Source organism: Echiichthys vipera, assembly GCF_963691815.1.
Source record: "Echiichthys vipera genome assembly, chromosome: X".
NCBI classification, from domain to species: domain Eukaryota; kingdom Metazoa; phylum Chordata; class Actinopteri; order Perciformes; family Trachinidae; genus Echiichthys; species Echiichthys vipera.
Genome location: NC_139825.1, coordinates 27,735,543 through 27,760,576, shown reverse-complemented (window position 1 = coordinate 27,760,576; position 25,034 = coordinate 27,735,543). Strand labels below are relative to the sequence as shown.

At 41.2% G+C, this 25,034-nt stretch overlaps 1 protein-coding gene across 1 annotated transcript in view; it reads right to left on the bottom strand.

Annotated features, from left to right (window-relative positions):
• LOC310966031 (sodium-coupled neutral amino acid transporter 3-like) overlaps positions 1–24,782 on the bottom strand; it is a 33,733-nt gene extending 8,951 nt beyond the window's left edge. The window contains exons 1-6 of the mRNA XM_083939820.1: positions 24,664–24,782; positions 10,946–11,146; positions 9,928–10,021; positions 9,032–9,147; positions 1,061–1,134; positions 93–185 (exon numbers count right to left, since the gene is read on the bottom strand). Of these exons, the coding sequence (XP_083795946.1) occupies positions 93–185; positions 1,061–1,134; positions 9,032–9,147; positions 9,928–10,021; positions 10,946–11,076 (508 nt within the window). The 5' untranslated portion in view covers positions 11,077–11,146; positions 24,664–24,782. The remainder of the gene's footprint in view (positions 1–92; positions 186–1,060; positions 1,135–9,031; positions 9,148–9,927; positions 10,022–10,945; positions 11,147–24,663) is intronic.
• Between the last annotated feature and the right edge of the window lie 252 nt (positions 24,783–25,034).

The following is a 25,034-nucleotide window of genomic DNA, read 5'->3' as shown; positions in this document are numbered from 1 at the left end:
CTACACAGAGGTTTATATAGTATTAATCCCAGAGGAAATTTGAAAAATGTATGCATGTGTAAGTGTGAGGAAAGATGTCAGTGTAACCTCACCTCCAATGTTCTGCAGCGTGATGGCAATACCTACCGCCATCTTCCCCGGAGTCCCAAAGGCCCTGTAGCCAAGCTGCTCATACGCACGAATACCTAAACCACAAATACAAGATAAAAAATGAATCCATACTGACATGATCTAGGACTGTAAAGGGACAGTTAATCTAATTAAACTCATACATGACAACTTGTTGTGTAGCAGTTCGTAGGGTATTGGATTGTTTCATATCTGACATTATTAGTGGGTTCATTTAGAAGGTTTGGCTAATTCGCGAAATAAAATCACCTTGGTTAACTTAATTTATGATGACAATGAACAAGGCTACAGGAGAGAGGTGCAAGAGCTGTCTCTGTGTTGCACTGAGAACAACCTTTCTGTCAATGTGTACAATTTCTCCTTTTTAAAAAAAATCTTTTTAATTCCTCGACATATAGATTATGATTTCCAACACTTTTAAATGGTCTGAGAACACCGACAGCATAATGAAAAAGGCACAGGCACATCTTTTCTTAGATGACTTAAGAAATTTGGTATGTTTACAAAAACTTGTCAATTCGATTGAAAGCGTTACAGGAGTCTTACAGGGGATTTAATAGTGTGTTCCCTATCTGATATTTGACCTGAAGCGAGGGAGCAATCAGCCATATCTGGATGAGATAGAAAAGAGCAAAAGCCATTATCAGAGGCAACGCTCATAACCTGAGTAAGTGATATCATAGCATTGAGGAACACACCACTCATTTTAAAGATAACATTATTCTAAAGGGCACAGGGGGAGGAAGCCACTTACCCATTTTGTTTTCTGTTTTATCTATTTAAGTCTACTTATTTATGTTTTCTGTACTTGTTCATACTGTAACACTGTGTGTGTAACTGTATAAAACATGTAAAACATGTCAATTGAAAGTTTTCTATTATATGGAAATGCACCAGTGGCATTTTAGCATATTATCAGGTTAATACATACCTACAATACCAGAAGACTTTAGCAGTAAATGGATGGAATATGACGAGAGGACTGCCACCACTGTTAGAAGTGCCCTGAAACAGACACACAACAAATCTCAGTTTTCTGTTATATTTTTTACACTACACATTGACCAATAGGCTATCTATACAGCTGTAGCATAGGTATACATTTTCTGTGTTACATAGTCCCCATGACTCTACTTTACGCTGGACTGTTACTCAAGCTTAGCCAAGGAGGCCTGTCAGCCCCTCTGCCCTCTGACACAAATCACACACACACACACACACACACACACACACACACACACACACACACACACACACACACACACACACACACACACACACACACACACACACACACACACACACACACACACACACACACACACACACACACACACACACACACACACACACACACACACACACACACACACACACACACACACACACACACACACAGCAGATGGACAGTTTCAAAAGAGACTTTCCAACGCAATGCTGAGATGAGATTGGCAGAATAAGGAAAATCTTTTGTAAACATTAATCTTCTCCTCTTTGTTCCTCAGTTGTGGAATAACCCACTTCAGTCACAACAACAGCAATTCCTTCATTTTCAGTAAAATAATTGTCTCCAGTCGGGAGTGGACTGTCTCCAATGACTCATATTCACCGTTTTTACATGTTATTCCTCCTCATGCTTTGGGTTGCAGTGATTCACTTTCTTTTCTTTTTTATTGTTGGATTTGTTTGTTTCATGGGATAATTGCAATCCACTCCAACATCATACTCTACTGTAGTTCTCATCAAAAATCCTCCCTATGCCAGGTCTAATTTTTCAAATATGCCCAACCACCCGGAGCGGCTTGAGCTAAGAGCTCTGGGGCCATATACACAAACATTCGGAAACTACACTTAGGGAGCTCTTAACATAAAATCTGTTTTAGTTTGCCTGAATATGCACATGAAACACCATATTCTTGACTGGTACTGCCAAAAATATATGGCTGCTTGTGGGCCGTTAATTAGTGTTTATTGGCTCAAGAGGTGCACAAGTCGTTTACTAGGATTTAATATTGTTTTTGAAGGGAGATGCATTTTTTAGACTTTTGTTCGAACCCACAGCATGAAGAAGTTTTGTGAATGGGTCCCTGATCTACGGACTTTCTCTGACCCAGTCCACCTAATTCCAACTATTTCCTATTTTTGTCCTCTTTTATCGTTACTGTTGGCAACATTAACTTTTTCTCTGACACACACACTCGCCATTTGTTTCTCTTTTGGAAAAGCCAGGCAGCATGTCTTTCAACTCGACTTCAACTCTTGGCCAGTTAACAGTTTTTTTTGTTTTTTTAAGACTATGTGAAAGAATGCTTGGCTGACTTGCGGTGGAGGATTTAGTCAGTCAAGTGGCAGTGGGAGGACAGATCTGCTGACAGTCAGACCAACTGACACACTTGGGTCACTGTAGCCCTGTTCACAGCTTTCCACACTGCTGCATTCCTATCCGTGCCAGGGCCACTGTCCCTCTGCAGAGTTTGCACCTGCCAACAAAAATATGTGTGAGGGTGCATTCACACTGTCCATCCGTATCTTGCCCCGTGCTTTAGGGTTATTGTCCCCTCCTCCCTCATTCCCCGCAGCCCAGGCCTTTTGTACTCACACTACCTACAAAAGTGAATGCTTCTTGCCTGTCCATACGTCATCACGCCGTAACACGCATTGATTGACGTCATCGCAATGCGTCGCTTTGTTTACAAAAGTGCACGGTCTTTTGGCCACATAATGGAAAGCAGCGCAGAAAACATGGTAACGTTTTTGGCTTTGTGGTTTTTCTGACCAAATCTGCAGTAAACACTCCACCTCCGCATCACACCAATGTGAACCTTTCGCCGCCATTGTTTTAAATGTCCGCACATGGTCTGTCCTTCTTTCTTCTATGTCCAAACAGGCGCACATAAAATGACATCAGAACCGCTGTAGGCCTCGTGCTCGTGCCCGTACACGTGCGCACACTCGTGCTCGTACATGTGCAAACGTGCTTTACTAAAGCCCACATCTCCCAAACGGGCCATGGTCGGCAAGTGTACCGCTCCTAGTCGAACTAGACTTTAGTCGTGAAACGTGCTTGGTCATGGTACAAATGGACAGTGTGAGTGCGCCCTGATATAAAACATCAGGCCAAAAAGGGCCAAAGATAGGAATGTCAGAGTAGTCTGAACATGTGTTATGTGTGAATGTAACCTTGAATACAAATAAAATAAAATTATCTCTGGGAACTTTAATCATGCATCTCCATCCTCCACTCTGCCCACATTCACCCAGTATGTTACATGCTACACCAGAGACAGTGAAATACTGGACTTGTGCTATGCCAACCCCAAGAACGCATACACCTCATCACCCCTCCCTACCCTAGGAAGAACTGACCACAACCTGGCTAATCTCCAGCCTGTGTACAAAACTCTCATACACAGGCAACCAGCTGTGGCCCACACAGTGAAGAGATGGTCTGAAAGACTGTTTTGACACAACTTAGTGGGAGAAACTCTGTGATTCCAATGGGAAGGACATCGACAGTCTCACTGACTATATCACAAACTACATCAACTCCTGTGTTGAAAACACCGTACCCACCAGGACTGTACAGTGTTTTTCAACAATAAACCCTTTATTAATCATGATATAAAGGCTCCAACTTACAATACAAAGGAGCTTGTAGTGGATCTGAGGAGGGTGAAAACACCTGTGACCCCTGTCTCCATCCAGGGGGTCCCTGTGGACACTGTAGAGGAGTATAAGTACCTGGGGGTGTACTTCAATAATAAGTTGAACTGGACTAGAAACTCAGATGCTGTCTACGCCAAAGTCAACTCTTCTTCCTGAGGAGGCTGAGGTCCTTTAACATCTGCCGGACGATCCTGAGGATGTTTTATGAGTCTGTTGTGGCCAGTGCGATCCTCTTTACTGTCACATGCTGGGGCAGTGGACTGAAGGTCGCAGACACCAACTGACTGAATAAACTGATCAGGAGGGCCGCTGATGTCGTGGGGGAGGAGCTGGACACCCTGACGACCGTGGCAGAGAGGAGGATGCTGTCCAGGCTCCGGTCTATCCTGGATATATATATATATAACTAAAACAATTTCCCCCTGGGATTATTAAAGTATTTCTGATTCTGATTCTCTCCTGAAGAAGAAAAAGAGTACCTTGAAGTCAGGAAATAAGGATGAGCTGAGAGCTGTTCAGAAGAAGCTGAGGCAGAAGATCATAGAGGGGAAGAAGAGCTAAAGGAGGAAGATGGAGGATCAGCTGCAGCAGAACAACACCAGCAGTTTGGAGAGGCCTTAAAACCATCTCTGGCCACAAGGGACCAAACTCCCAGGCTGTTAGGGACCAAAATTGGGCAAATGATCTGAACTTATTCTTCAACAGATTTGATCAATCATCTGCCCCTCCCCCGTCCCAGTCCTCTGTGCCGCAGCCCCCCTCGCTTGCACCCCCATACACTGCCCCATACCCTCCCCCATCTCCACCTCCCTCCCTACAGCACTCAGCACGCAGCCACCTACCTGTCCCAGAGATGCTGCACCCCAATGACCTTAGAAGCTACAGGCCTGTGATGCTCTCATCCATGATGGAGAATGACTCCCACCCCTGCAGGAAACTTTAACAGCACTGGAGAGCTCCTTCAGCGACAGGCTGCGTCACCCAAAGTGTGTAACGGAGCGTTATCGCAGGTCTTTCCTTCCTGCAGCTGTCAGACTGTACAACCAGTACTGCTCCCAGCAGACCACACACACCAGACCAATAATAATAAATGACAATAAGTGCACTATAATATTCACCAACTGGGTTCACTTCAGTGTGAATACTTAGCTCAGGTGAAGTCTTAGTGTGAATTTAAAATATTTAAAAATATTGTATAAATTGTTTCTGTTCCTGTCCTATTCTTACTGTTTTATATTTCCCTGTGTTTATATTGTTCATATTTTTTCTATATTTTCTACAATTTATTGTTTCTTAGTGATGCTTATTCTATGTTTGCTATCCACTTTGCTGCCGTAAAAAGGACATTTCCCATTTTTGGGACTAATAAAGGAACATCTTATCTTGGATACAAATGATCTAGTTTAAGAGCATGCGGTAAATTATAGCCCTTACTGAAGTACAAAAACTGTCCTGACTTCAAGCATGTCCCCACTACAATCTGAGCGATAAATATATATGTAGATTCCGCATTTGGGTTTGTGAGATGCATCTCAACCGCCACCATCCTGGGACAGGGTTCAGACCATAGACTGTATGCAAAGATTTATAGAAAAAGCCAGACTTTTGTGCTGCTTTTGGATGTTCTAATAAAATAAATGTCAAAACAGAGCAACCTGGAACATTACTTCACAGATGATGAATTGTTTTTTCAATGTTTTACTGTACCGAACGTGTTGAATTTGATTTATCAAATGAGGTAGGTCCTAATCCTTCTTTTAAGCTAACATTAAGCTAAGTGACTGTCCTGATAATAAATTAAGCTAATGCTTGCATATGTCGTGTATTTAGTAATTAGTAATATATCAGTAAGCTAAAAATGATGTTTTAAGATAAGGTATTATGGTATTTGTTATATATATATATGCTGTATATGTACAGTGTATATATATATATATATATATATACGTGTGTGTGTGTGTGTGTGTGTGTGTGTGTGTGTGTGTGTGTGTGTGTGTGTGTGTGTGTGTGTGTGTGTGTGTGTGTGTGTGTGTGTGTGTGTGTGTGTGTGTGTGTGTGTGTGTGTGTGTGTTCATTAGAGTTAAATAGACTAATCGGCTAGAGTTTATTTCAGATGTCTAGCCGGGTGTCAAAGACATTGGTGTTCGGTGACACAGGGTTCAGTCAGTCCAGACAGCATTAAAAAACCATAGTCACACACCTCAGCTCAAAATAAGAAGCTTTCTTTAACACGAGGGAACAATCCTCCAGACACAACTGCCTTTGAAAAGAGCACAAATAATGCAGCAGTAGCTGTCAAACATTATTTTATGTGTATTTTGTTGTGAAACTAACACACTACCTGTGGCCTACAAAGTTGAGAGAGCATCTAGTTTTTCACCATGGCTACAAATCCACTTAAAAGTCAAAACATCCGAACCATTGCTTCACTTTTCAGTGGGGTCCGGCATTGTAATTTTGATTCAGGGATCATAGTTAAATAAAGCTTACATTCTCTAAAAAATATAATAGTAGGGGGCTTACTACAGCAGTGCCCTTTAATCTTTTACAGCCAGATTTGGCATCAACAGACACCTTATGATCTAGCACCATCAGGAAGAGGTGTCAAAACAGCAAGGATGACAAGCAGGTGGGGGTTGATATCTAGTGAGCTTTTCTGTGTTTCTCTGGAAAGACCAGCCTGAGTATTTTCGAGAAACATGCAACAAAACAGATCAACCTCATGAAAAAAGGGGACATTTTAAATGCAGTAAAACCAATCAGACCTAAAGGAGCGTGTTTATGTTTACTTTGCATGTTTATGCAGAATCCAGCCACCATAAATGAAAAACTATGCCCACTAGCTGGAATTATTTGGATGACTTGAGTAATTTTCAACAGACTAGAGCCCCTTTATGCCAATGCACTGCAAACCTGCCTCCTAAACGCTCTACCCAGGTGCCACCCCTCGCCTGTGTAATTTACGTGTAATTTATGAAACATTCGTATCCGACCAATCTCAGCGTACGAATGAGCGGGCCTTGATAAATGCAGCGGCTGAATTTGATCGTCATTAACATGTTATGCCCTTAAATATTCCTGGTTCGGAGGCCTCACCCACTGAGGTCAAACACGGAGAGACGAAACACGTGTAAGAAAAGACACTTTTCCGACACACAGATCGGCATCCTGACATCCGAGATGGAGCAAAATAAAGATGTGCTTTTTGTCAGTCTTAAGAGTGGAATAAAAGGGGCCCATTAAAACGCTGTATGGAAAATGATAACGGAGGCAGTCAACCCGAAGCAGCGCTCCACTGTGACCCGTGTGTCTGTTGTCTGTTGGACAGGTGTCGGGCCGTATTCAGCACCCCTGCCGTGAAATGCACCCCTCGCATTATAGGTGATATTCTGGATCAGAAGGCTGTTGTCTCCACCTATAGGAGTAGCTTATATACAGCTAACCACATTAAAGCACACACTTTTGAACCTATTAATTGCAAGAAAAAATGGGATTATATTTAGGAAACGCTGAGTCAAATACATTCAACTTGCTCAAAAGATCCATTTCATTCATTTTGTAATTATGGCTGCTGTATATTTACACAGAACATACAAAAGGTGTTGTTTTGTGTTCGCTATTATCCAAGTTTGTGATTTTAAACTCTTTAAAATAGTTTAAAGACTGTAAGTAACCAATGTTCTGGCCGTTGTGGGTTACCTGTATATAAACTACTCCTAAAGGTGGAAACAACAGCCTTCTGATCCAGAATATCACCTATAATGCGAGGGGGTGCATTTCACGGCAGGGGTGCTGAATACGGCACAACACCGGCGCTTTTGCTCTGTAGCGGGGTTTGCCAGCTGGGTTATTAGGTATTCCGTAAGAATACTTCGAATTCTTCGTCACCTAGAAGAACCATACCAAGATGTTAATCACCGTATACCTTGTTTGATTTAATGCAATTTATCGAGGGTAGCCACGAACTGAGGAGATGAGTTTGGCTCTGCAGTGCGTCTTGCTGCAGCCACGCGCCAACACATTCACTCATTAATTCAATGTCGGGGTCGCGGGGGGCTGGAGCCGAGCTGTTTTGATATTTAAAAGAATTGTGTGTGTGTGTCTGTGTGTCCCCTGGCCACCTGACCACCACGTTTAAAAGGCATCACAAATCACCTGTACATTTATCGAGTGGTAGTTTTTGCGATTGATGAAGGCGTAATCATTCATGGATGGTGCCTTCAGACGCACATGAGTACAAACAATTGCTCCAACCTCAATTTTTATTTTTTTTATTGGTTTTAAGAATCCGTTTTGATCTGTTCTTAATATGTGACTGCTTATGCTTAATGACAGCTGAGGTTTGTTCATTATTTTCAGCCAGATTTTGCTGTGCTGCACCGCAAATACACAGGCTGAAATTTCTCGATCTCAGACCAGACGTGAGATTTGATCGTAGCTCCCGCTTACGTCCAAATTGATAAATGCCGACGTTTGCCATGAAATGGTCGTACGCACGTTTTTCTGCCGTACGTTCGTTTGATAAATGAGGGCCAATGTCTGCACCTGATTCAGCTGACATTGTCTAGAGTTCATACAATTTAGCAGCTTAGATCTGCTCTCCCCTGATGTCAGGCAGTTCAGACAGGATAAAAAAAAAAAACAAGCTTAAACGGCTGGAGATAATCTGTATTGTTCTTACTGTCAAAAAATACTATAAGAGGCGAAAACAAGTGTGAGCACTCACTGCAGCCCAAAGGTGAAAAGTCTTCCAGATAATTTAAATGAGGCAGTAAAAGCATCTGCATGAAAATATGAAATGATCAACCTGAAAGCTGCAGTCGACTGACGTCATTATCCTGACAGACAATTCTGCTGCAGAGGCTTTAATATGTTAAGCCCCTCACACACATATATATATATATATATATATATATATATATATATATATATATAGTACATACACCCACTGGTTCAAGGCAGAGAATAAACCTTACAGAAACAATGGGTTTATTTACTGCATCTGTGATTGTGATTGCAAAAGCATCATCGGCTTCTGTGTCATAACAAGGAACTGCTGCCTGGTTAATACAAGGCAATTAAAATACAATTAGCTGCTATTTATGTGTGACGCAGACCACCACTGGAGAGCGGGAAGAAAATGAGTCAGACAACATCTGTGACCCATAAATCATTCTCCAAATCTGTAATCGTGGAGTTACATATTTAGTGTATCAAATGCATTTGAATATCTTACAAAAACAGGACGACTCCTGTGTTGGCCATGGCGTATGCCAGTCCTAGGATTCCACTTCCCATGATCGCATTGCCCAGGTTGAAGACGGACATCCCAAACGAGGTTTTCCCATCAAACTATAACCGATGCAGGACAGAGAAGAGGAATAAACCTGTTAGATCACCTGATAGTACATGTAAGTACACACACACACACACACACACACACACACACACACACACACACACACACACACACACACACACACACACACACACACACACACACACACACACACACACACACACACACACACACACACACACACACACACACACACACACACACACACACACACACACACACACACACACACACACACACACACACACACACACACGCATGCTTATTGTTAACCTGCCGTCCCCCTTCTTCATCCTCTTGTAGCAGAGAGAGTGCAGGGGCAGAGTGGTTGTTTAATTTGATATATTTAGTCTAGGCTGCCTGACTCTTGTGAAAGTTAAAATCTACGGCCCAAACCATGTCTCGGAATTATCAGTAGCCTATCTGTGTATTGGTAAATCCATGGTGCTGTCCGTGGTGCTGAAGTAGCAGATAGATTTGTAATTACGACTTTTTCTCTCAAACCAGCTTCTGTCAGTTTAGTCATGGATCTATAATATTCTCTGTGCTTGTTGGGTGGTTCTAAAAAAATACAGAGCCATTAGAGACATTCATGATTCATTAGTTGCATCATTAGTCTATTAAGATGCCATATTTTTATGTTTACAACATTTAAAAAAACAAACAAATCATATATATATATATATATATATATATATATATATATATATATATATATATATATATATATATGATACCACTGATAAATGTTGACTAGCTGTGTTTGAACTTACATCTGTAAAGCGAGTGACCCTCTTGTCCTCCACACCTGATAAGAACTCTTGGCTCTCTGGCAGGTTGGCTTCTGTATTCTCAGTTCTGTGGGGACTAATTGAGAGACATACTATCAAAGAACTTGAAGTGACACCACAATAAACATAAACACAAAAGATTCATCGCAAACTATGTCATTTCTTTTTTATAGGACAGGCTCTGGTTTAGAATATGTTGCTTTTCTGTGCTCAGAAGGACACAAACTCTGACAGATAGCACAGTTATTTGAAGCACACGCTCTTATCATAACACACATACATACATACATACATACATACATACATACCTGGCATTCTCAGCACTATTTGGTACATTTTCCCTACAAGCAGTGTAGAGAGATACAATCCATCACCCAACGAGAGCACAAAGTGGAAAAACAACACCCTCAGTCACAATGTAAATCAAGCAAATAGTGCAGTGAAGGAACCATCTATAAATTATCATCTGTATCCCAGAGAGACACATTTTAATTTAATTATCTATTACATAGGAAGAGGGTACAGAAATATTGCTAGACAACCAGTGACATGGTAATCAGGCATTTAGCTCACTCTATTATCCAGCACAGATGATAACATTATGAGTGAGCAGGTAGGAGGTAAATGTCTTGCTCAAAGGCTCATCACCAGGCAGGTAATGGACACACAGTATTTGCAGTTACAGGGATTGTACCATTTAATACAACACCCTTATGTTTTATGAGCTTTGCGGTTTTACATTCAGATAATATTTTGTTTAATTCCTCTATCTGAATTATACAGAATCCAGCTAAATATAGCGCATCATATCTTGCCTCTATAACTGAGGGTCAGCTCTCAGGACTGAAGGAATGAACCTGATGCTTAGTAAAGGAAAAGGCACACACCCTTTAATAGAGAATGCTAATTATTTGTTTCTTGTAAGAAAAAAATCCAATCTGAGAACGGTAATACCTGCAAATAAATCAATATAGACTTTGTTAAGTAGGATTATACTTACTTTTCACCGGCCTCTGCAGGCGGGGTTTCGGCCAATGCTGTGATCTCTCCACCAAGATCATGGCCATTAGGAATAGCGTTCACGTCAACTGGGGCAGTTTCTACAGCATCAGCTGGTTTATTGTCACTCATATCTGCTCTTGAAATGTGTAAATGTTTGAAAGGTGAAACGAAAGTGAATTTTCAATTTTCTTCCTGGAATCTGTGGAGACAAAAAAAAAAAAAAAAAGATTGGAGCAATTAGCATAGCATCATTCAAATTAAAAATCACAAAATTTTGAGATTTGGGTTTTTTAACCGGGCAGCAATGTTATACACTAAATATCACTGTTTAATAAACTGGCTGTATTTACCACATATTATAAATTATATACAGTACACTAACAAACCACATTATGAACATTAAAGGCTCTCTATTTTCATTCAGGGGATGTCACTCATTGTGGCAGATCGGTCGGTGTAAATGTGTACATACTTTAATTGAAATCTCCCTCACACCTACTGTACCTGCTAGGGTGGAACAGATACAGCTTTATCATTCTTATTGATTCATGGAGTCCGATAACCCTACCGTAATACTCTTATGGCTCTTCCCACCTTTAACCTGCTCTCTGTATTACAAATGTAGCAATGCATTAAGAGTTCTAGTATTAGGATCCCATAAAGATAAGCTTTTTGAAAGTCATCTGAAGAGGATTTGAATTAAGATAACATATAATTGTTATCTAATTAAATCCGTCTATTTCCAGGTAATGGGTTGAGAAAATTATCCGATTTATTCAGTTAAATAAACCATTTAAAAAACAGAAAAATGTAATGTCACAAAACAAGACTGTTTTTCTTGACATTTGGGAGATATATGGTTTTCCTAGGACAGCGACATTATGTAACTGTTGCTTGATATGAGGTTTTCTTTTCTTGAATCATAATAAGAAGTCCAACTCAATCAGAAATTGACTTTGAGTGCATTGGCACTGGCAATGCATCATTCCTAGTTTCTTTAAGGCCCAACAGGGATGTGACTAAACTCCAAGTCCCTCTACAAATGCTGGTGGAGTGGATGAAAAAATAGATGTAAAGATTGAGCCGCAAATTCCTTGCAGACCTATTAAAGTAGGCCTAATTAAATGACCAGATTACATATTGCAGTTGTGGTTTAAAAGGACTGTTGACAAAGATTTTGATCAAACTGTCCCCATTTAGAAAATGTCATGAAACTTTTGGGATAAAGAACAAGATTCTGTGTCATTCTTTTGTGAAACCTGGTTCTGTACATTTGAATGGATGATAATAACAAGCTCAGAGTGTCAGTAAACCTAACAAATATTTTCACTTTTTGCAATCTAAAGCAAACAAAAAAACTCCTATGATGTTAAAAATATAGAGTTGACAGTAAATGGATTTGGAAAACCCATGCCTAATTGAAACATCAACTGACAGGTGGAAACCAAGCTTTCAGTTAACTGTGACACACTGGGCTTTGCATCAGGCCTGTTTCCTGGGTATCCTGTTGTGGTGTCTTAGCTGACCAGCTGGTTTGTGGGGCCCCGTGTGACATGCATCTCCTGGATACAGTTGACCAAAGGCCTAATCCAGCTGGTCCTGAATGGTCTCCTTTGCTCCGCTGCATAAACAGCAGTGAAGGCTATAATGGACAGCACGTTGGGGGCCATAGAGGAGGAACAACACACAAAAATAGTTGAATCCCCAGCGTTGAGATAAAAAGAGAAGAACCAGCTTGGACCAGCTATGAACCAGTTCTAGCTGTCTTTGTACCTCCATTTTTCTGCTTGTCACTTTTCTCTTGTTTTCCTCTTTTATTGAAGCGGCTTCAGCTTAACAACAGTTCTCTGGGTTTTCTGTACTACCATTCCTGGCAACCACTCAGCTGTCTTTTTTCCCTCAGGCTTCTTCCGCTTCACAGCCTGGCCTTTTAAATGTAACTTTGTATAATATTATTTTAACACATCAAACGCAGTGTGAGGTGAATGAAGCCTGGTCTTCGTTAAGCAGTTCTCCGAACCTGTGAGCTCCACTGCACAGCCAGGCTTCTCGGTGTCTCTGGCTAAAGCCGGGCAACGTGGTTGGGCAGCAAAGCACAGTGCACAATGGCACATGTTGTGCGGTTTCCTGGGAACGGGTTGGAGAACAGTGGTACTATTGTGCCAGGCATCATTATACTGCTGGGGCCCCCTTGGCTGTAGTTCGCCAGACCACTCGAGAGGCTGAAAAGGTATTTCACTGGGCTCTAGTTGAAAAGACGCCACCTTGGATTCAGCAAATGCCAGTATCCTGTATTCATGCACAGTTGTAGCAGAGTTGCTGACGGTAGCGATGGCAGAGGCAAGGCCCCTCTCGTGGGACAAATCACTGCACAGAACCACACTGCCACTCAGATAATCTACAAATCACGAGGATGTTGGAGGGAGCCATTCAAGGACAATGCACGCTGAGCTGTCCGACTACAAGGGGGCCTCTTCAATGGCCTCAAGCAGTGGAGCTTGAAACAGTAGACCTGGTTGGACAGAGTTGTGGCTGTTACAAACAATATATTTATTAATATAGGCAACACAGGACATCCTTGGAAGTGGTCGACTGAAAACCCACTAATTCAGTTAGAGCCACTTATTTTTTAGAAATATTGTTCTCCAAGTTTGAATCAAATGAAGATGAACAGAAGGTAGGCTAGCTGATATGCTATGGGGGGGGGGGGGGGGGGCATTCGAACTCTAGTATGTATTGTTTGCTAATAAAGACATTTATGAATTTAGCTGTAAGATGTAGAGAAGCTATAAGGATCTTATGGGACAAATATAACATGTATTTGTATTTGCACTACAAAGAGTAAAACTATAATCGTCTGAAACCTTAATACCACTATCTGGTGTATTAGGACCAAATGTATTAAGAGACAAGCCACCATCAGCCCCACTGGCTTGAACACCAGTTACCATAGCTCCATTGTGGTATGAAACAGAGGAAGAGCTGTGTGTCCATGAGGAAATGCTCAGCAAAACTGAAATGCTCTGTAGTCTGGAGATTCTGTCATCCAAAAAAACACATGTGCAACTGTCTTCACGGGCAATTACAGTTTACCCTGATTTCAAAGCTTCTCCTATCCAAAGGAAAAACATTGTTAGCTTGTCAAAAGCATCATTCCAACTGAAGCACAAGACATTTTCACATAAATAATGTGTGTTTATTTTGTGTGCTCATTTTCCTAATTGCCCCCTGCAACACTACAGAACATAAAGAGACTGACAGGATGATAATCAAAAACAATCATTCTTATTGTCTCAGTAGTACCCTCTGTTTCACATAAATCAAATGTTTCCTTACTGATATCTACACATCTACACTACAAGTCCTATGCAAGAGTTTATACCACATTTTGATGCTCTTGGTGGTAGTAAATGAGTCTTTTCACAGCAACAGCAGAGGCTATATTTATTCAAGCCCTCATCCAAAACATCACCTCGGTTTGCCAACACAGAGTGAGTGCATGCGCTTCATTTCGCAGGCTGTGACGTAAGCAACTGTGCCTAGAGACGTCATCCCCCAAGGTGCCAGGCAGTTCCGCGGATTGTTGTTCCTTAACGGACACCTGATCCAAATAATGCAGTGCATGCTGATTCATCCCAACTAATTGCTATACATGTGTGCATTTGTGTTTCATTTAATTCTTTAAATAATTAAATGTGTGGCTTTGCGTGTGTGTGTGTGTGTGTCTGTTGTGTGTGTGTGTGTGTGTGTGTGTGTGTGTGTGTGTGTGTGTGTGTGTGTGTGTGTGTGTGTGTGTGTGTGTGTGTGTGTTTGTGTGTGTGTGTGTGCTTGTGTGTGTGCTTGTGCGTGTTTGTGTGTTTGTGTGTGTGTGTTTGTGTGTGCATGTGTGTGCGTGTGCGTGCGTGTGTGTGTGTGTGTGTGTGCATGTGTGTGCGTGTGTGTGTGCGTGTGCGTGTGTGTGTGTGTGTGTGTGTGCAGTTTATGCAATGAATAATCTCAAAGTGTAATACTGCCTCCTCTGTCACTACTTGATGACATTCTCATAGTCCTCTGGCCTTATAAGCTTTCTTAATTGAGTCTCCACTGTAATTTTCAGAGACTCTTAATCTGCCAAAGTGCATGTGGACAATCAGTGACTCTCTTTTTCACACTCAGGTCTGTGGATGCAGTAAAAACAGAGCTTAAATGTTTTGAATGCCATCAAGAGGCCTGGATATGATTTTCTTCACATTCAGTTTCTTTAAGGTCATCTCTAGCATCATCACCTCTTTGCAGGTCATTTGAACAACAGCAAATCTATCTCGAAAAATCTAATTGAAATTGAAAACTTACTTATTTACTTAGGACAGTATTTTTTTAATAGCATGATGTCATCCAAAGCTAATTCTTCAACCTCCCTTTCTGTCCATGAACAGGAAGAGATTTCCAGCAGATTAAGAGATTACACATGCCCACAATTTTTCTGATGAGTAGCTAATAGATCTGTCAGAGAACATTATAAAACAGTGAGTGGAGACATGGGACCTCTGACAGTCAGAATGACAGAGTAGATCACATCAGGGCACATCTCCCTCAAGCAGGAAATCAGGATCAAACCGCTCAGGTCATTCCATACACTCTTTGTCTTGTATAAAAATAGCTGCTGAGGAGTGTATTGCCTCACTGTAAACCCCACGTCATGTCACACTCGAAGCTGTGTTTAAGTGCTGCTGCATGTGCTACTGAACACTACAGCTGCCTGAAATAAGCAGTAAACACTCAGCATCCAACAACCATCTGCCTGTGTTCTGGTTCTTTACACCAGGGTGAACATGCTCATAAACACACACACACACACACACAGACACACAGTGTAATTACGGGAAAACGTCATGATGTTGTTGGATGAATGAAACATCCCAAATAGCTACAGGCAGAAAATAAATTACCAGAGTAGAATGTCATCAGCGGACTGAATGAGCGTTATCAGCTCAGTAAGCCGTTATCATCTATTTGTAAGCTGGATCACCCATCTGCGTCAATATTTGATGGCACTTTAAGATCACTTTCAGTCCACATAAGGATGATGGTTGGGGTAGTGGATGGGTCAAACAGAACTCTCACCTGGGAGGCCAGTGTTTGTGTCCTTTGTGAAACCAAAAGTCAATGTTGACCTTTTTTATAGGCTACGTAAGTCAACTTTCTTACATAATGTTTTTTACTAACGCCAGGAACATATGTATTTCCAACCAAACCACAATCCTAAAACTAACCAAGTTGTTCTGTTGCCTAAACCTATTCTAACTCACATGTACTGCAAACCTGAAATTATCTAGACATTATGTAAGAACGCAAATGTCCAATTCAGTCTGCCCAGGCATCAGACTGAGTTTACAAAGACTGTTCAATCTCTAAGTAGGCCGATATATGAATACAGCTGCTAATTGCCTGGTGTATTCATGTAGAGTGAATGGGCGTGTGGATGATGTTTCTATCATGCTGCAGCCAACAGCAGAAGAAAACAAACCTCCCAGGGTGAAAAAGAAGGGTGATTTAAACAACGACAGCAACTGAAATTTCTAACTGGAGAGATGACGAGAATCAGTCAAGAACTTTTGGCAAGAAACAGCAAGAGACCCGGTTGATTATGAGCAAATAAGGAACCAGTAATTTGTGTCCGCCATTCTGCATGCTCAGAAAGTTTAAATAATTAAGACAGATGACCGTATACCTTAGTTTCAGCCAAGTTATCCAGGAGGTTCTTTTATACTGAGGAACACTGAAAATATAATGTAAGGCCCTGCAGACTCACGCCAGTGTTTTCAATCATTCATGCTAATTAGAGCTCTACTCAGGTGGGCAGCACTATGCTGGCAATTAGGTGAGGTAACTGGACTCCATGTGCTAATAAGAATGATAAATGTGCACGCCACGGTAGCCACAGGATTGAAGGCACCGACCATGCAACACATCACCATGAAGTGGCCGAGGACCTTTGTTGCATGTCACTGCATATCTCTCTCCCATTATTTCCCGCCATCCCTCTACTGTCGACTTTCTATAGAAGACATGAAAAATGCCCCACGAAGAAAAATCGAATAGTCTGATGTCTCTATTGATAAGCTTGATGGGTGTTTTGGAAAAATATAAAAAATAATAAATTATAAATCAATAATTTATTAAAAAAGAATATGCATTCATAACATTAATCACAAACAGGAGAATTACTGTATCTGTGTGTCTGTGCCTGAGTCTTTAAACGCTATTACCTTATGGGCCTCTGTATCCTATTTCTCTTTCCTTACAGTGTTGTACTGCCATCTCTCTCTCTTTCTCTTTGCCTCTCTGCTGTAGGTCCTGAGTACCACTGTGATTAGCCAGCAGGGAGAATAAAAGATTAATTTATGACTGAGAGATTTGTATGTCAGTTCCTGAGATGCTCTTCATCTCCAGGGTTCCTATAAGCTGCTGTGAGAATACACACGTCAGAGACTTTAAAATGACGCAGGATGTGGTGTCTGTCTGTTGGCCATGCATTTAAATATCCACTTTCATGTGGAAGGTATTATTTCACAGTAAGTCAAGTGTTTCAGACAGAGTCTGTAATCGGGATTATTCTGTACGTTCAAAGCAAAGGGGGGGAAATGCCATCATTTGCCCTCAAATCTTTTTTGATGATTCGGTAACGTACATTTCCTTATAAAGGGGTGGATGCTGATGTGTGTAAGTACTGTATGGAATGGTTAATTTAACTTTCAATTAAACTGTTATCTGGATTCACTTACACACAATCTAAAATAGTTGCACATAAAAACATGTCTGTATGATTGAAAATAACATCAAAATTATGCCCCATATACAGAGGCTAAAAGTCCTCGGCGCAGGGGCCCAGAGTTCAACTCTGACCCCGCGGGGCCTTTGCTGCATGTCGCCCCCTCTCCCTCTGTCTCTCTCTCTCTCTCTCTCCCATTTCCAGTCGACCTCTAGCTGTCCTATCATAATGAAGGCTAAAAAAATAATCATTAATTCTTTTTTTTAGAAATTTAGAAAAAATTATGAAGGCCAAGAAAATAATCTTTAAATTTTATTTCAGAGATTTAGAAAAAAATTATAGGCATCTCTGATTCTGGATATTTTCCAAGATGTTTAAAAAGGGTAACACATTTTCCACCAATGGTTTCTCAGTATTAACAACATTTATTTGTGCTCCACACCCTGCCAAAATGGCTAACCAGGCTTTTTGTGGCTTTAAAAAAAATCGAATGAAGCTTTAACTGCAAATTCAAGCAGGAGGACAACTGTCAGCCTGTTTCATTATCACACTGATGCGCTACCTCTCAACTAGTATCCAATCATTTATTTGGTTTCTTAGTCTTATCTGAATTCAAACCTTCTTACATATTTTGATTCTCTATGCCAAATTGCAGCTTGAACCCTAAAAAGCCCCATTTGCGCCAGTGTCTAGGCCCCCTTTGCAGGTCTGATTGGCTGATGCGCTCTATCTATCGACACATCTAGATGCGGTCAACAAAGTGCTTATCAAAAAAAAAGCTTCTGCCTTCATGTTAACTTTCTCTGTGGAGTTTGCATGTTCTCCCTGTGTCTGCGTGGGTTCTCTCTGGGTTCTCCGGCTTCCTTCCACATGCACGTGTTAGGTTCATTGATGACTCTAAATTGCCCGTAGGTGTGAATATGAGTGTGAATGGTTGTCTGTCTCTGTTTGACTCTATGTGCCCTGTGATAGACTGGCGTCCCGTCCAGGGTGTACCCGGCCTCGCGCCCGATGTCAGCTGGGATCTGCGCTAGTCCCCCGCGAGCCCGATAGGGACAAGCGGTTGAAGATGGATGGATAATAGCAGAACTCTACTCTATTCAACACTTGGTCTTCTGCAAAACCTTCCCTTTAAGACTACATTTGTTGATTTTGGATATATACTCAAATATGTGTATTTCCACTGTGAGACTCAAAGAGGCCTATCTAATGTTTTGTCTCCTGTAGCTCGAGGATGATGGGTGTCTGCACTATAATGCAGGGCTGGGCCCAAGAAAAAATGAGGCTTGGGGCAACGTGGATTTTCTTTAGTGTCTCATGACACGCCTGCGTGGGAGCACCAGCATGGTGACTCACTGAAATTGTGATTTATTTATAGAATCACACAACACTTTCTGTCACTCTGACTCAACTCTGACACTGGACTCCACGACCAGGAAGGGACATTAGAGCAGCAATATAACCACACATAGAAGCCCAGAGACTTCTATAAAAAAAAAAAAGCACAGCCAAGACAGCAGAAAGGTAGCTACTGGGATGAGCTTGAGGATATGAGTAACATCCTATAAGACAAAACAAAAGATGCAGGACTAAAGTAAGGGTCACATTTACATACAGTACATGCAAGTGCAGAGAGCTGACTGAGCTTTGCTTAAATTTGCACCTTGAATGTAATTGTTATCTGATTCACTCAATGAGACACACAATGCACACTGCCTTATGGTGCTATAAAATAGTACAATATGTTTTCTTTCTATTTATACATGTACTTATTTATTCATTCATGCATTTGTTCATATAGTATGTAATTCACTACACTATCCAGTGCATCTTTTAGAGGTATTTCCATGTAAAACTCATTCTTGCAAATTGTGTGATGGTTATTAAATCCAGCAGTCTGTAATCAAGCAGGTTCCCTGCAGTCATTTGAACCCCTGCATTTGCAGTCAAATTGCTGCTCCAGGCACACACACGCACGCACGCACGCACACCACACACACACACACACACACACACACACACACACACACACACACACACACACACACACACACACACACACACACACACACACACACACACACACACACACACACACACACACACACACACACACACACACACACACACACACACACACACACACACACACACACACACACACACACACACACACACACACACACCAGGTGCAGAATGCACATATAAATAGACACTAAAAGCGCTGTAAATTTAAGACACTTGTTGGCTCACCCCAGGTATTGTGGTGGGATCTTAAAAAAGCCGAAACGTGTGTCCAAACAGGAACAGAAACAGCCCATCAAAATTGAGAAATGCAAAATGGGGAAATCCTTCACAGTATCACAAGTGTGGATACAAATGCTGCTGCCAGCAACTATGCTGAATGCCATGTTGCACTTGAGGTGAAGCTCTGCTTAAAAATATTTAGAAAGTTGTACTACTTGTACAAGTGTTTTATGACAAGATGCCAGATTGTTGTTTGTGTGTGTGTGTGTGTGTGTGTGTGTGTGTGTGTGTGTGTGTGTGTGTGTGTGTGTGTGTGTGTGTGTGTGTGTGTGTGTGTGTGTGTGTGTGTGTGTGTGTGTGTGTGTGTGTGTGTGTGTGTGTGTGTGTGTGTGTGGTAGAGTGAAAGTTAAAGCAGGGAAGGTGTGTAAGTAGTTACATATTGATACATTATAAAAAACAGGATGAATTAATGAGAATTTCATAACAGAGATAAATTGAATGATCAGATTAAGGATTCTTTCAAAAGCGGTAAATTACTGGGATGGCTGTAACTGCGTTTTGTTTTGAATTAATAAAGTAGGGGTGATAAGAACTGGCCTGGACAGTAACACAATGCTGGCATGGCAATGCCAAATGAAATGTAGCCAGTCCTTAGATTGCAGATCTGTCAAATACAGCAAATGTCAGTATTCTCACTCATTGTCTGATGAAGAAGTTTGCATGTCACATTAAGAGCAGAGCAAACATGAGTTCCACACCATTCAAGACGAGATGTTTTAGTTAGTTTAGTTTTCAATATTGCTGTATAGTTATCTGAAAAACATCTTAACACACTACACTGCCAAAGTTAACATTTCAGCAAATTCGGCTTGCCAGCATACCACTTCATTTTGCTTGCATACCAGTTGTTTTTTTTCTGTGTGAATATACCAAATTCTACCAATTCAGATCATATAAAATGTATTGTTTTGTCCAACTATCAGTTCAAAAACCCCAAATATTAAATTTACTATAATGTAAGACCAAATAAAGTAGCAAATTCTCATTTGAGAACCTTGAAATCATCAAATATCTTTGCAGAAAGATTGACTTAAAGGATTAATCGATTATCAAAGTAGTTACAGATTCATTTTCTTTTGATCTATTCATCAATTAATTGATCTAACCCAACAAGTCTCATTTGATATAAAAGCATATGACTTTTTGTCCGCTTCAGCTAGTCAGCTGTGTTTATTTTTGCATCATTGTTCCATAAGCAGATTGTCTATAGGACAGACTCAAGGACAAAACCTCAATGAGGAAACTGTATGCCAGAATGTTGTATATTAATCCGAACAATAGGAAAGAATGCAATCAGCTAACTCGCCTTCCATCCAAACAGTCTTTGCTCAACACCACACTGTTCAATGCCAGCTCTGTCTTCTCCCAATCATGCGCCCTTAAACAAAGTACCATCCTCTCCTGGCATCCTTCACTCGCCTTCCTGCTGTTTCTTCCTCATCACATGGAAAGAGAGCAAAAGAAAGGGAGTGCATAGTGGGGGCGAATGCATTCATTCAGCTGGACGTACAACTCACACAGTGTTTGACCACCATGGTGGATGCTGACTGCTGACTCCGTCACATGCAGCAACATGGACGTCCAAATTCCAATCATAGAACTCCTGAGCAGAGCGGGCACCCACAGTAAGCAGATCAATGTAAGGATTAAGTATCAAATCCCTTATAGAACTAAGAATTGTGCTGAGTACAATAAGCCGACAACGGATAATGAGCAGAAATACAGCTCTGGCTGAGACTCAGAAGACTGTATTCAGACTCTGGGGCGTATAAGGTGGCCCAACGGTAGGACTTCTATCTATTCTTCTTAAGTGTCTTTGTCAATTTAATCAAGCACCGAGAGAGACTCACACAAACCAATCTGTTACACTAACTTCCTTATGAGGAGGACAAGTGAAAGAATGCCCTATGACAGTGATGAGATTTTTTTTCATCAGCTTTTTGAGTATAGACACTGACCCTTAAAGGAACCACTGCCATAGTGGGATTAATATGGTATTTTGTATGCACTCCCACATAAAATAGTGCATGCACATTTTTCAGACAATATGAAGTTTCGATTGGCAGCTGTTCCCATAAGACATGAGTGTGAGACTCATCCACTTCTGATTACTGGACAGCACAGTGTGGAGGGTGTAATAATTTTCTCCTACTTAGGATAAATGCCAGCCTATTGGTTAGATGGACTCCAAGTGGTATGACCTTATGCAAGCTGCAGTTCATCTATGATATCCCTAAGTATATCCTCACAACTCTCTTCATAAACCAATCTGCATGTAAAAAATGTAAAAAAAAATAATAATGTGAGATGAGTAGGAAGAAGACAATGAGCCTGATTGCCCTCAAAGGGATAGATTTACCTTACCTAGGGCCTAGACTTTCAATCTCATGCTTTTCATTCTTTCTAAAACACAAAGCAAATCATCTGAAACTTACAAAATATCACATTGTGCAGCATATGCTTTTTGTAACTACTACTTTTACTACTGTAACCCCTGTGAAACCTCAAGTCCAGACAGAAGATTGTGTTCTTTGATAGTTTAATACCATTGCCAAAGTTCCAGCAGGGTCTTTCTTTCTTCTCAGTCTAGTTTCTGCAGTAAACTACATTGCACTCAATCTCATCTTCATGTTTTCTTTTCATTCCTGCAGAGGTAAAGCAGTAACGCCGCAGGATAAGAATATTTTACATGGACACAGAGCTTTGATGAAATAAAAAAGGAGCTTAGTGAATATCTGTGTCTATGTCTCATCTAATAGTGAAGAAAAGGGACAGGCAGGTGATGGAGCCATGGACATTTTTTCTCACTTCTTCACTGACCTGAGACTTAAAGATAAGAAGAAAGGAGAGAATCAATACCTTATTTTCTGCTGGCCCTGATGTTCAACTACTATAGTAGTTGTAAATGAGAGCTGTGACCTTTGTTGCATAGCACTCCCTACTCTTTCCTTTTTCCCTTGTCAACAGGAACATTTTCTAATCAACCATCCTTTTCTATCCATGTAAGATTTAATTAGTGTTTATGAGAAATGTATTCATTGAGTTTGTGTACAGGTCATTTAATTTGATTGTTATTTTGTTTTGTGCATTTTTGTTTGATTTTTCCATCTTTTTTGTTTAATTTTCTACCTGTTTGAAATAAATTAATAATTAATAAATGAATCTGCAAGGCAATTACATTTGTTTCACAAACTTTTAAACCTCTATTCCAATATTCAGTGGCGTACACGTATGCATTTGATGGACCACTCTCACTCCCACACAAGGATACAGTCTGAAACGCACAAATGCAACCGGTTCACTCTGCGATTTCATTCTGGGATGGGGTTGGAGAGAGGCAGATCATGGGCTCACGACAAGCCAGACAGAGAAGTCAGTCAATTTTAACAGCAGAGCCCAAGCAGGTCAGACATGAGCTCTGGACAGCCCTGGACTGTAAAATCTAGCAGCCACAGTCTCACCTGCTGCCCACAGGCCCTTGAGGTGACTCATAGTGGAGGAGTGAATGACTGGAGACTTTGCCTGCTACAGGTGACTTCAGAAACCATGCTGCTGCTGCTCCTGCTGTTGCTGCTGCTGCTAAGAGCTTTATCCACTCTTTCAGATGTTTTGCACCCCTAGCCTAGCTGGATAAATAAATATATAATTGTAAATGTATGCATACTCCCTTTATGAGAAATCTGGCATCTTGTATTGCCTTAAATCAGACGAGTCAAACACAAGTAATGCCTAAGTTCCTATAAAATCAGCATTTCCTCCTGCCAATAACATCAGATAACCCATATATATGTATCTGTTTGTATATTATTCGATTTGCTTCGACCCTTTCTTAAGATTATGGATCAGATAGCACCTGTAGCCTAAGCTGTAACATGGTGTGTGTGAGACAGCTGTGGATGCTTCGCCAGCTTGACTTGAAAAATTTTGACAGGTGATTCCAAAAATGAAGCTTTAAACTGTGCAAATGCATTTGCAAGAGCCTTGAAGCAACTCAGCCACTGAATGCTTCAAAAGTGCACCACTGAAACAATGTAATTCTATACCCATGAGTGCCATACATGCAGTGAAATGAGAAATGTGTTCAGTTTAGAAAGGACACATTGGCCATTTGAAAATAAAAAAAATAATAATAAATTTTAGGCTGCTAAGACCCACAGTATAGGTCCCCTCAACTACCCAAGTGTGATCTCATAAAGCTCTTCTACTTGATCATGGTAGTGAGAGGGTATCACTGGGGTGAGTGTTTTAATCTGAGGCTTCACTCTTAAGCACAGTAAACATCTATCCAGTTGTGTTATTCCTTCAGATTCTGAGATAAGCCCCAAGGAAGAACGCACTTACAAAAGGGTTTCTGTGTAATGGGAGCACTGTTACCCATACTAAGACTAAGTGCAGTTTGTAAATGTCACCTCTCTCTCTACGGCTGGTTATGTGGCGACCGAGCACCTTGCACGTAGAAATTCAATGAAACAACGTTATCTCGACCTGACTTTTACTTTGCATTTTTCTCCTGTTCAGCAAACATCACACGCGGACTATACACATACAAGGTGCATCGTTCGAAGGCACATCTATCTGTTAAAAAACATATTAGGAAAAATACGATGTGAGGGCTTCACGGTGACGTTAAAAACGTACAGCAACCCTCGGTGCCTTACCAGAGAAGTGCCAGCGTCCTCCTCCAACTCCAAATATCTCCACACAGACCTTGCCTCCGTTCGTTGCCCGGTTCTGCCTCGACCCAGTGGCGTGTCGTCCTGCCTCTTATGTCTCACTCGGTCCCACTACGTCCTTCCCTCCAAGCTGCGTTAATGTCATGTGTTTCCCACTCAATTGTCTCTCGTAATCTTCTCAAACGTGGGAAGAGAGCCCGGGTTCCGCCTACCGCACACACAGCGACCCCAATCAAACAATATTGTGTGTGTGTGTGTGTGTGTGTGTGTGTGTGTGTGTGTGTGTGTGTGTGTGTGTGTGTGTGTGCGCGCGCGCGCGCGTGTGCGCGCACGTGTGTTTGTGCGTGTGTGCGAAG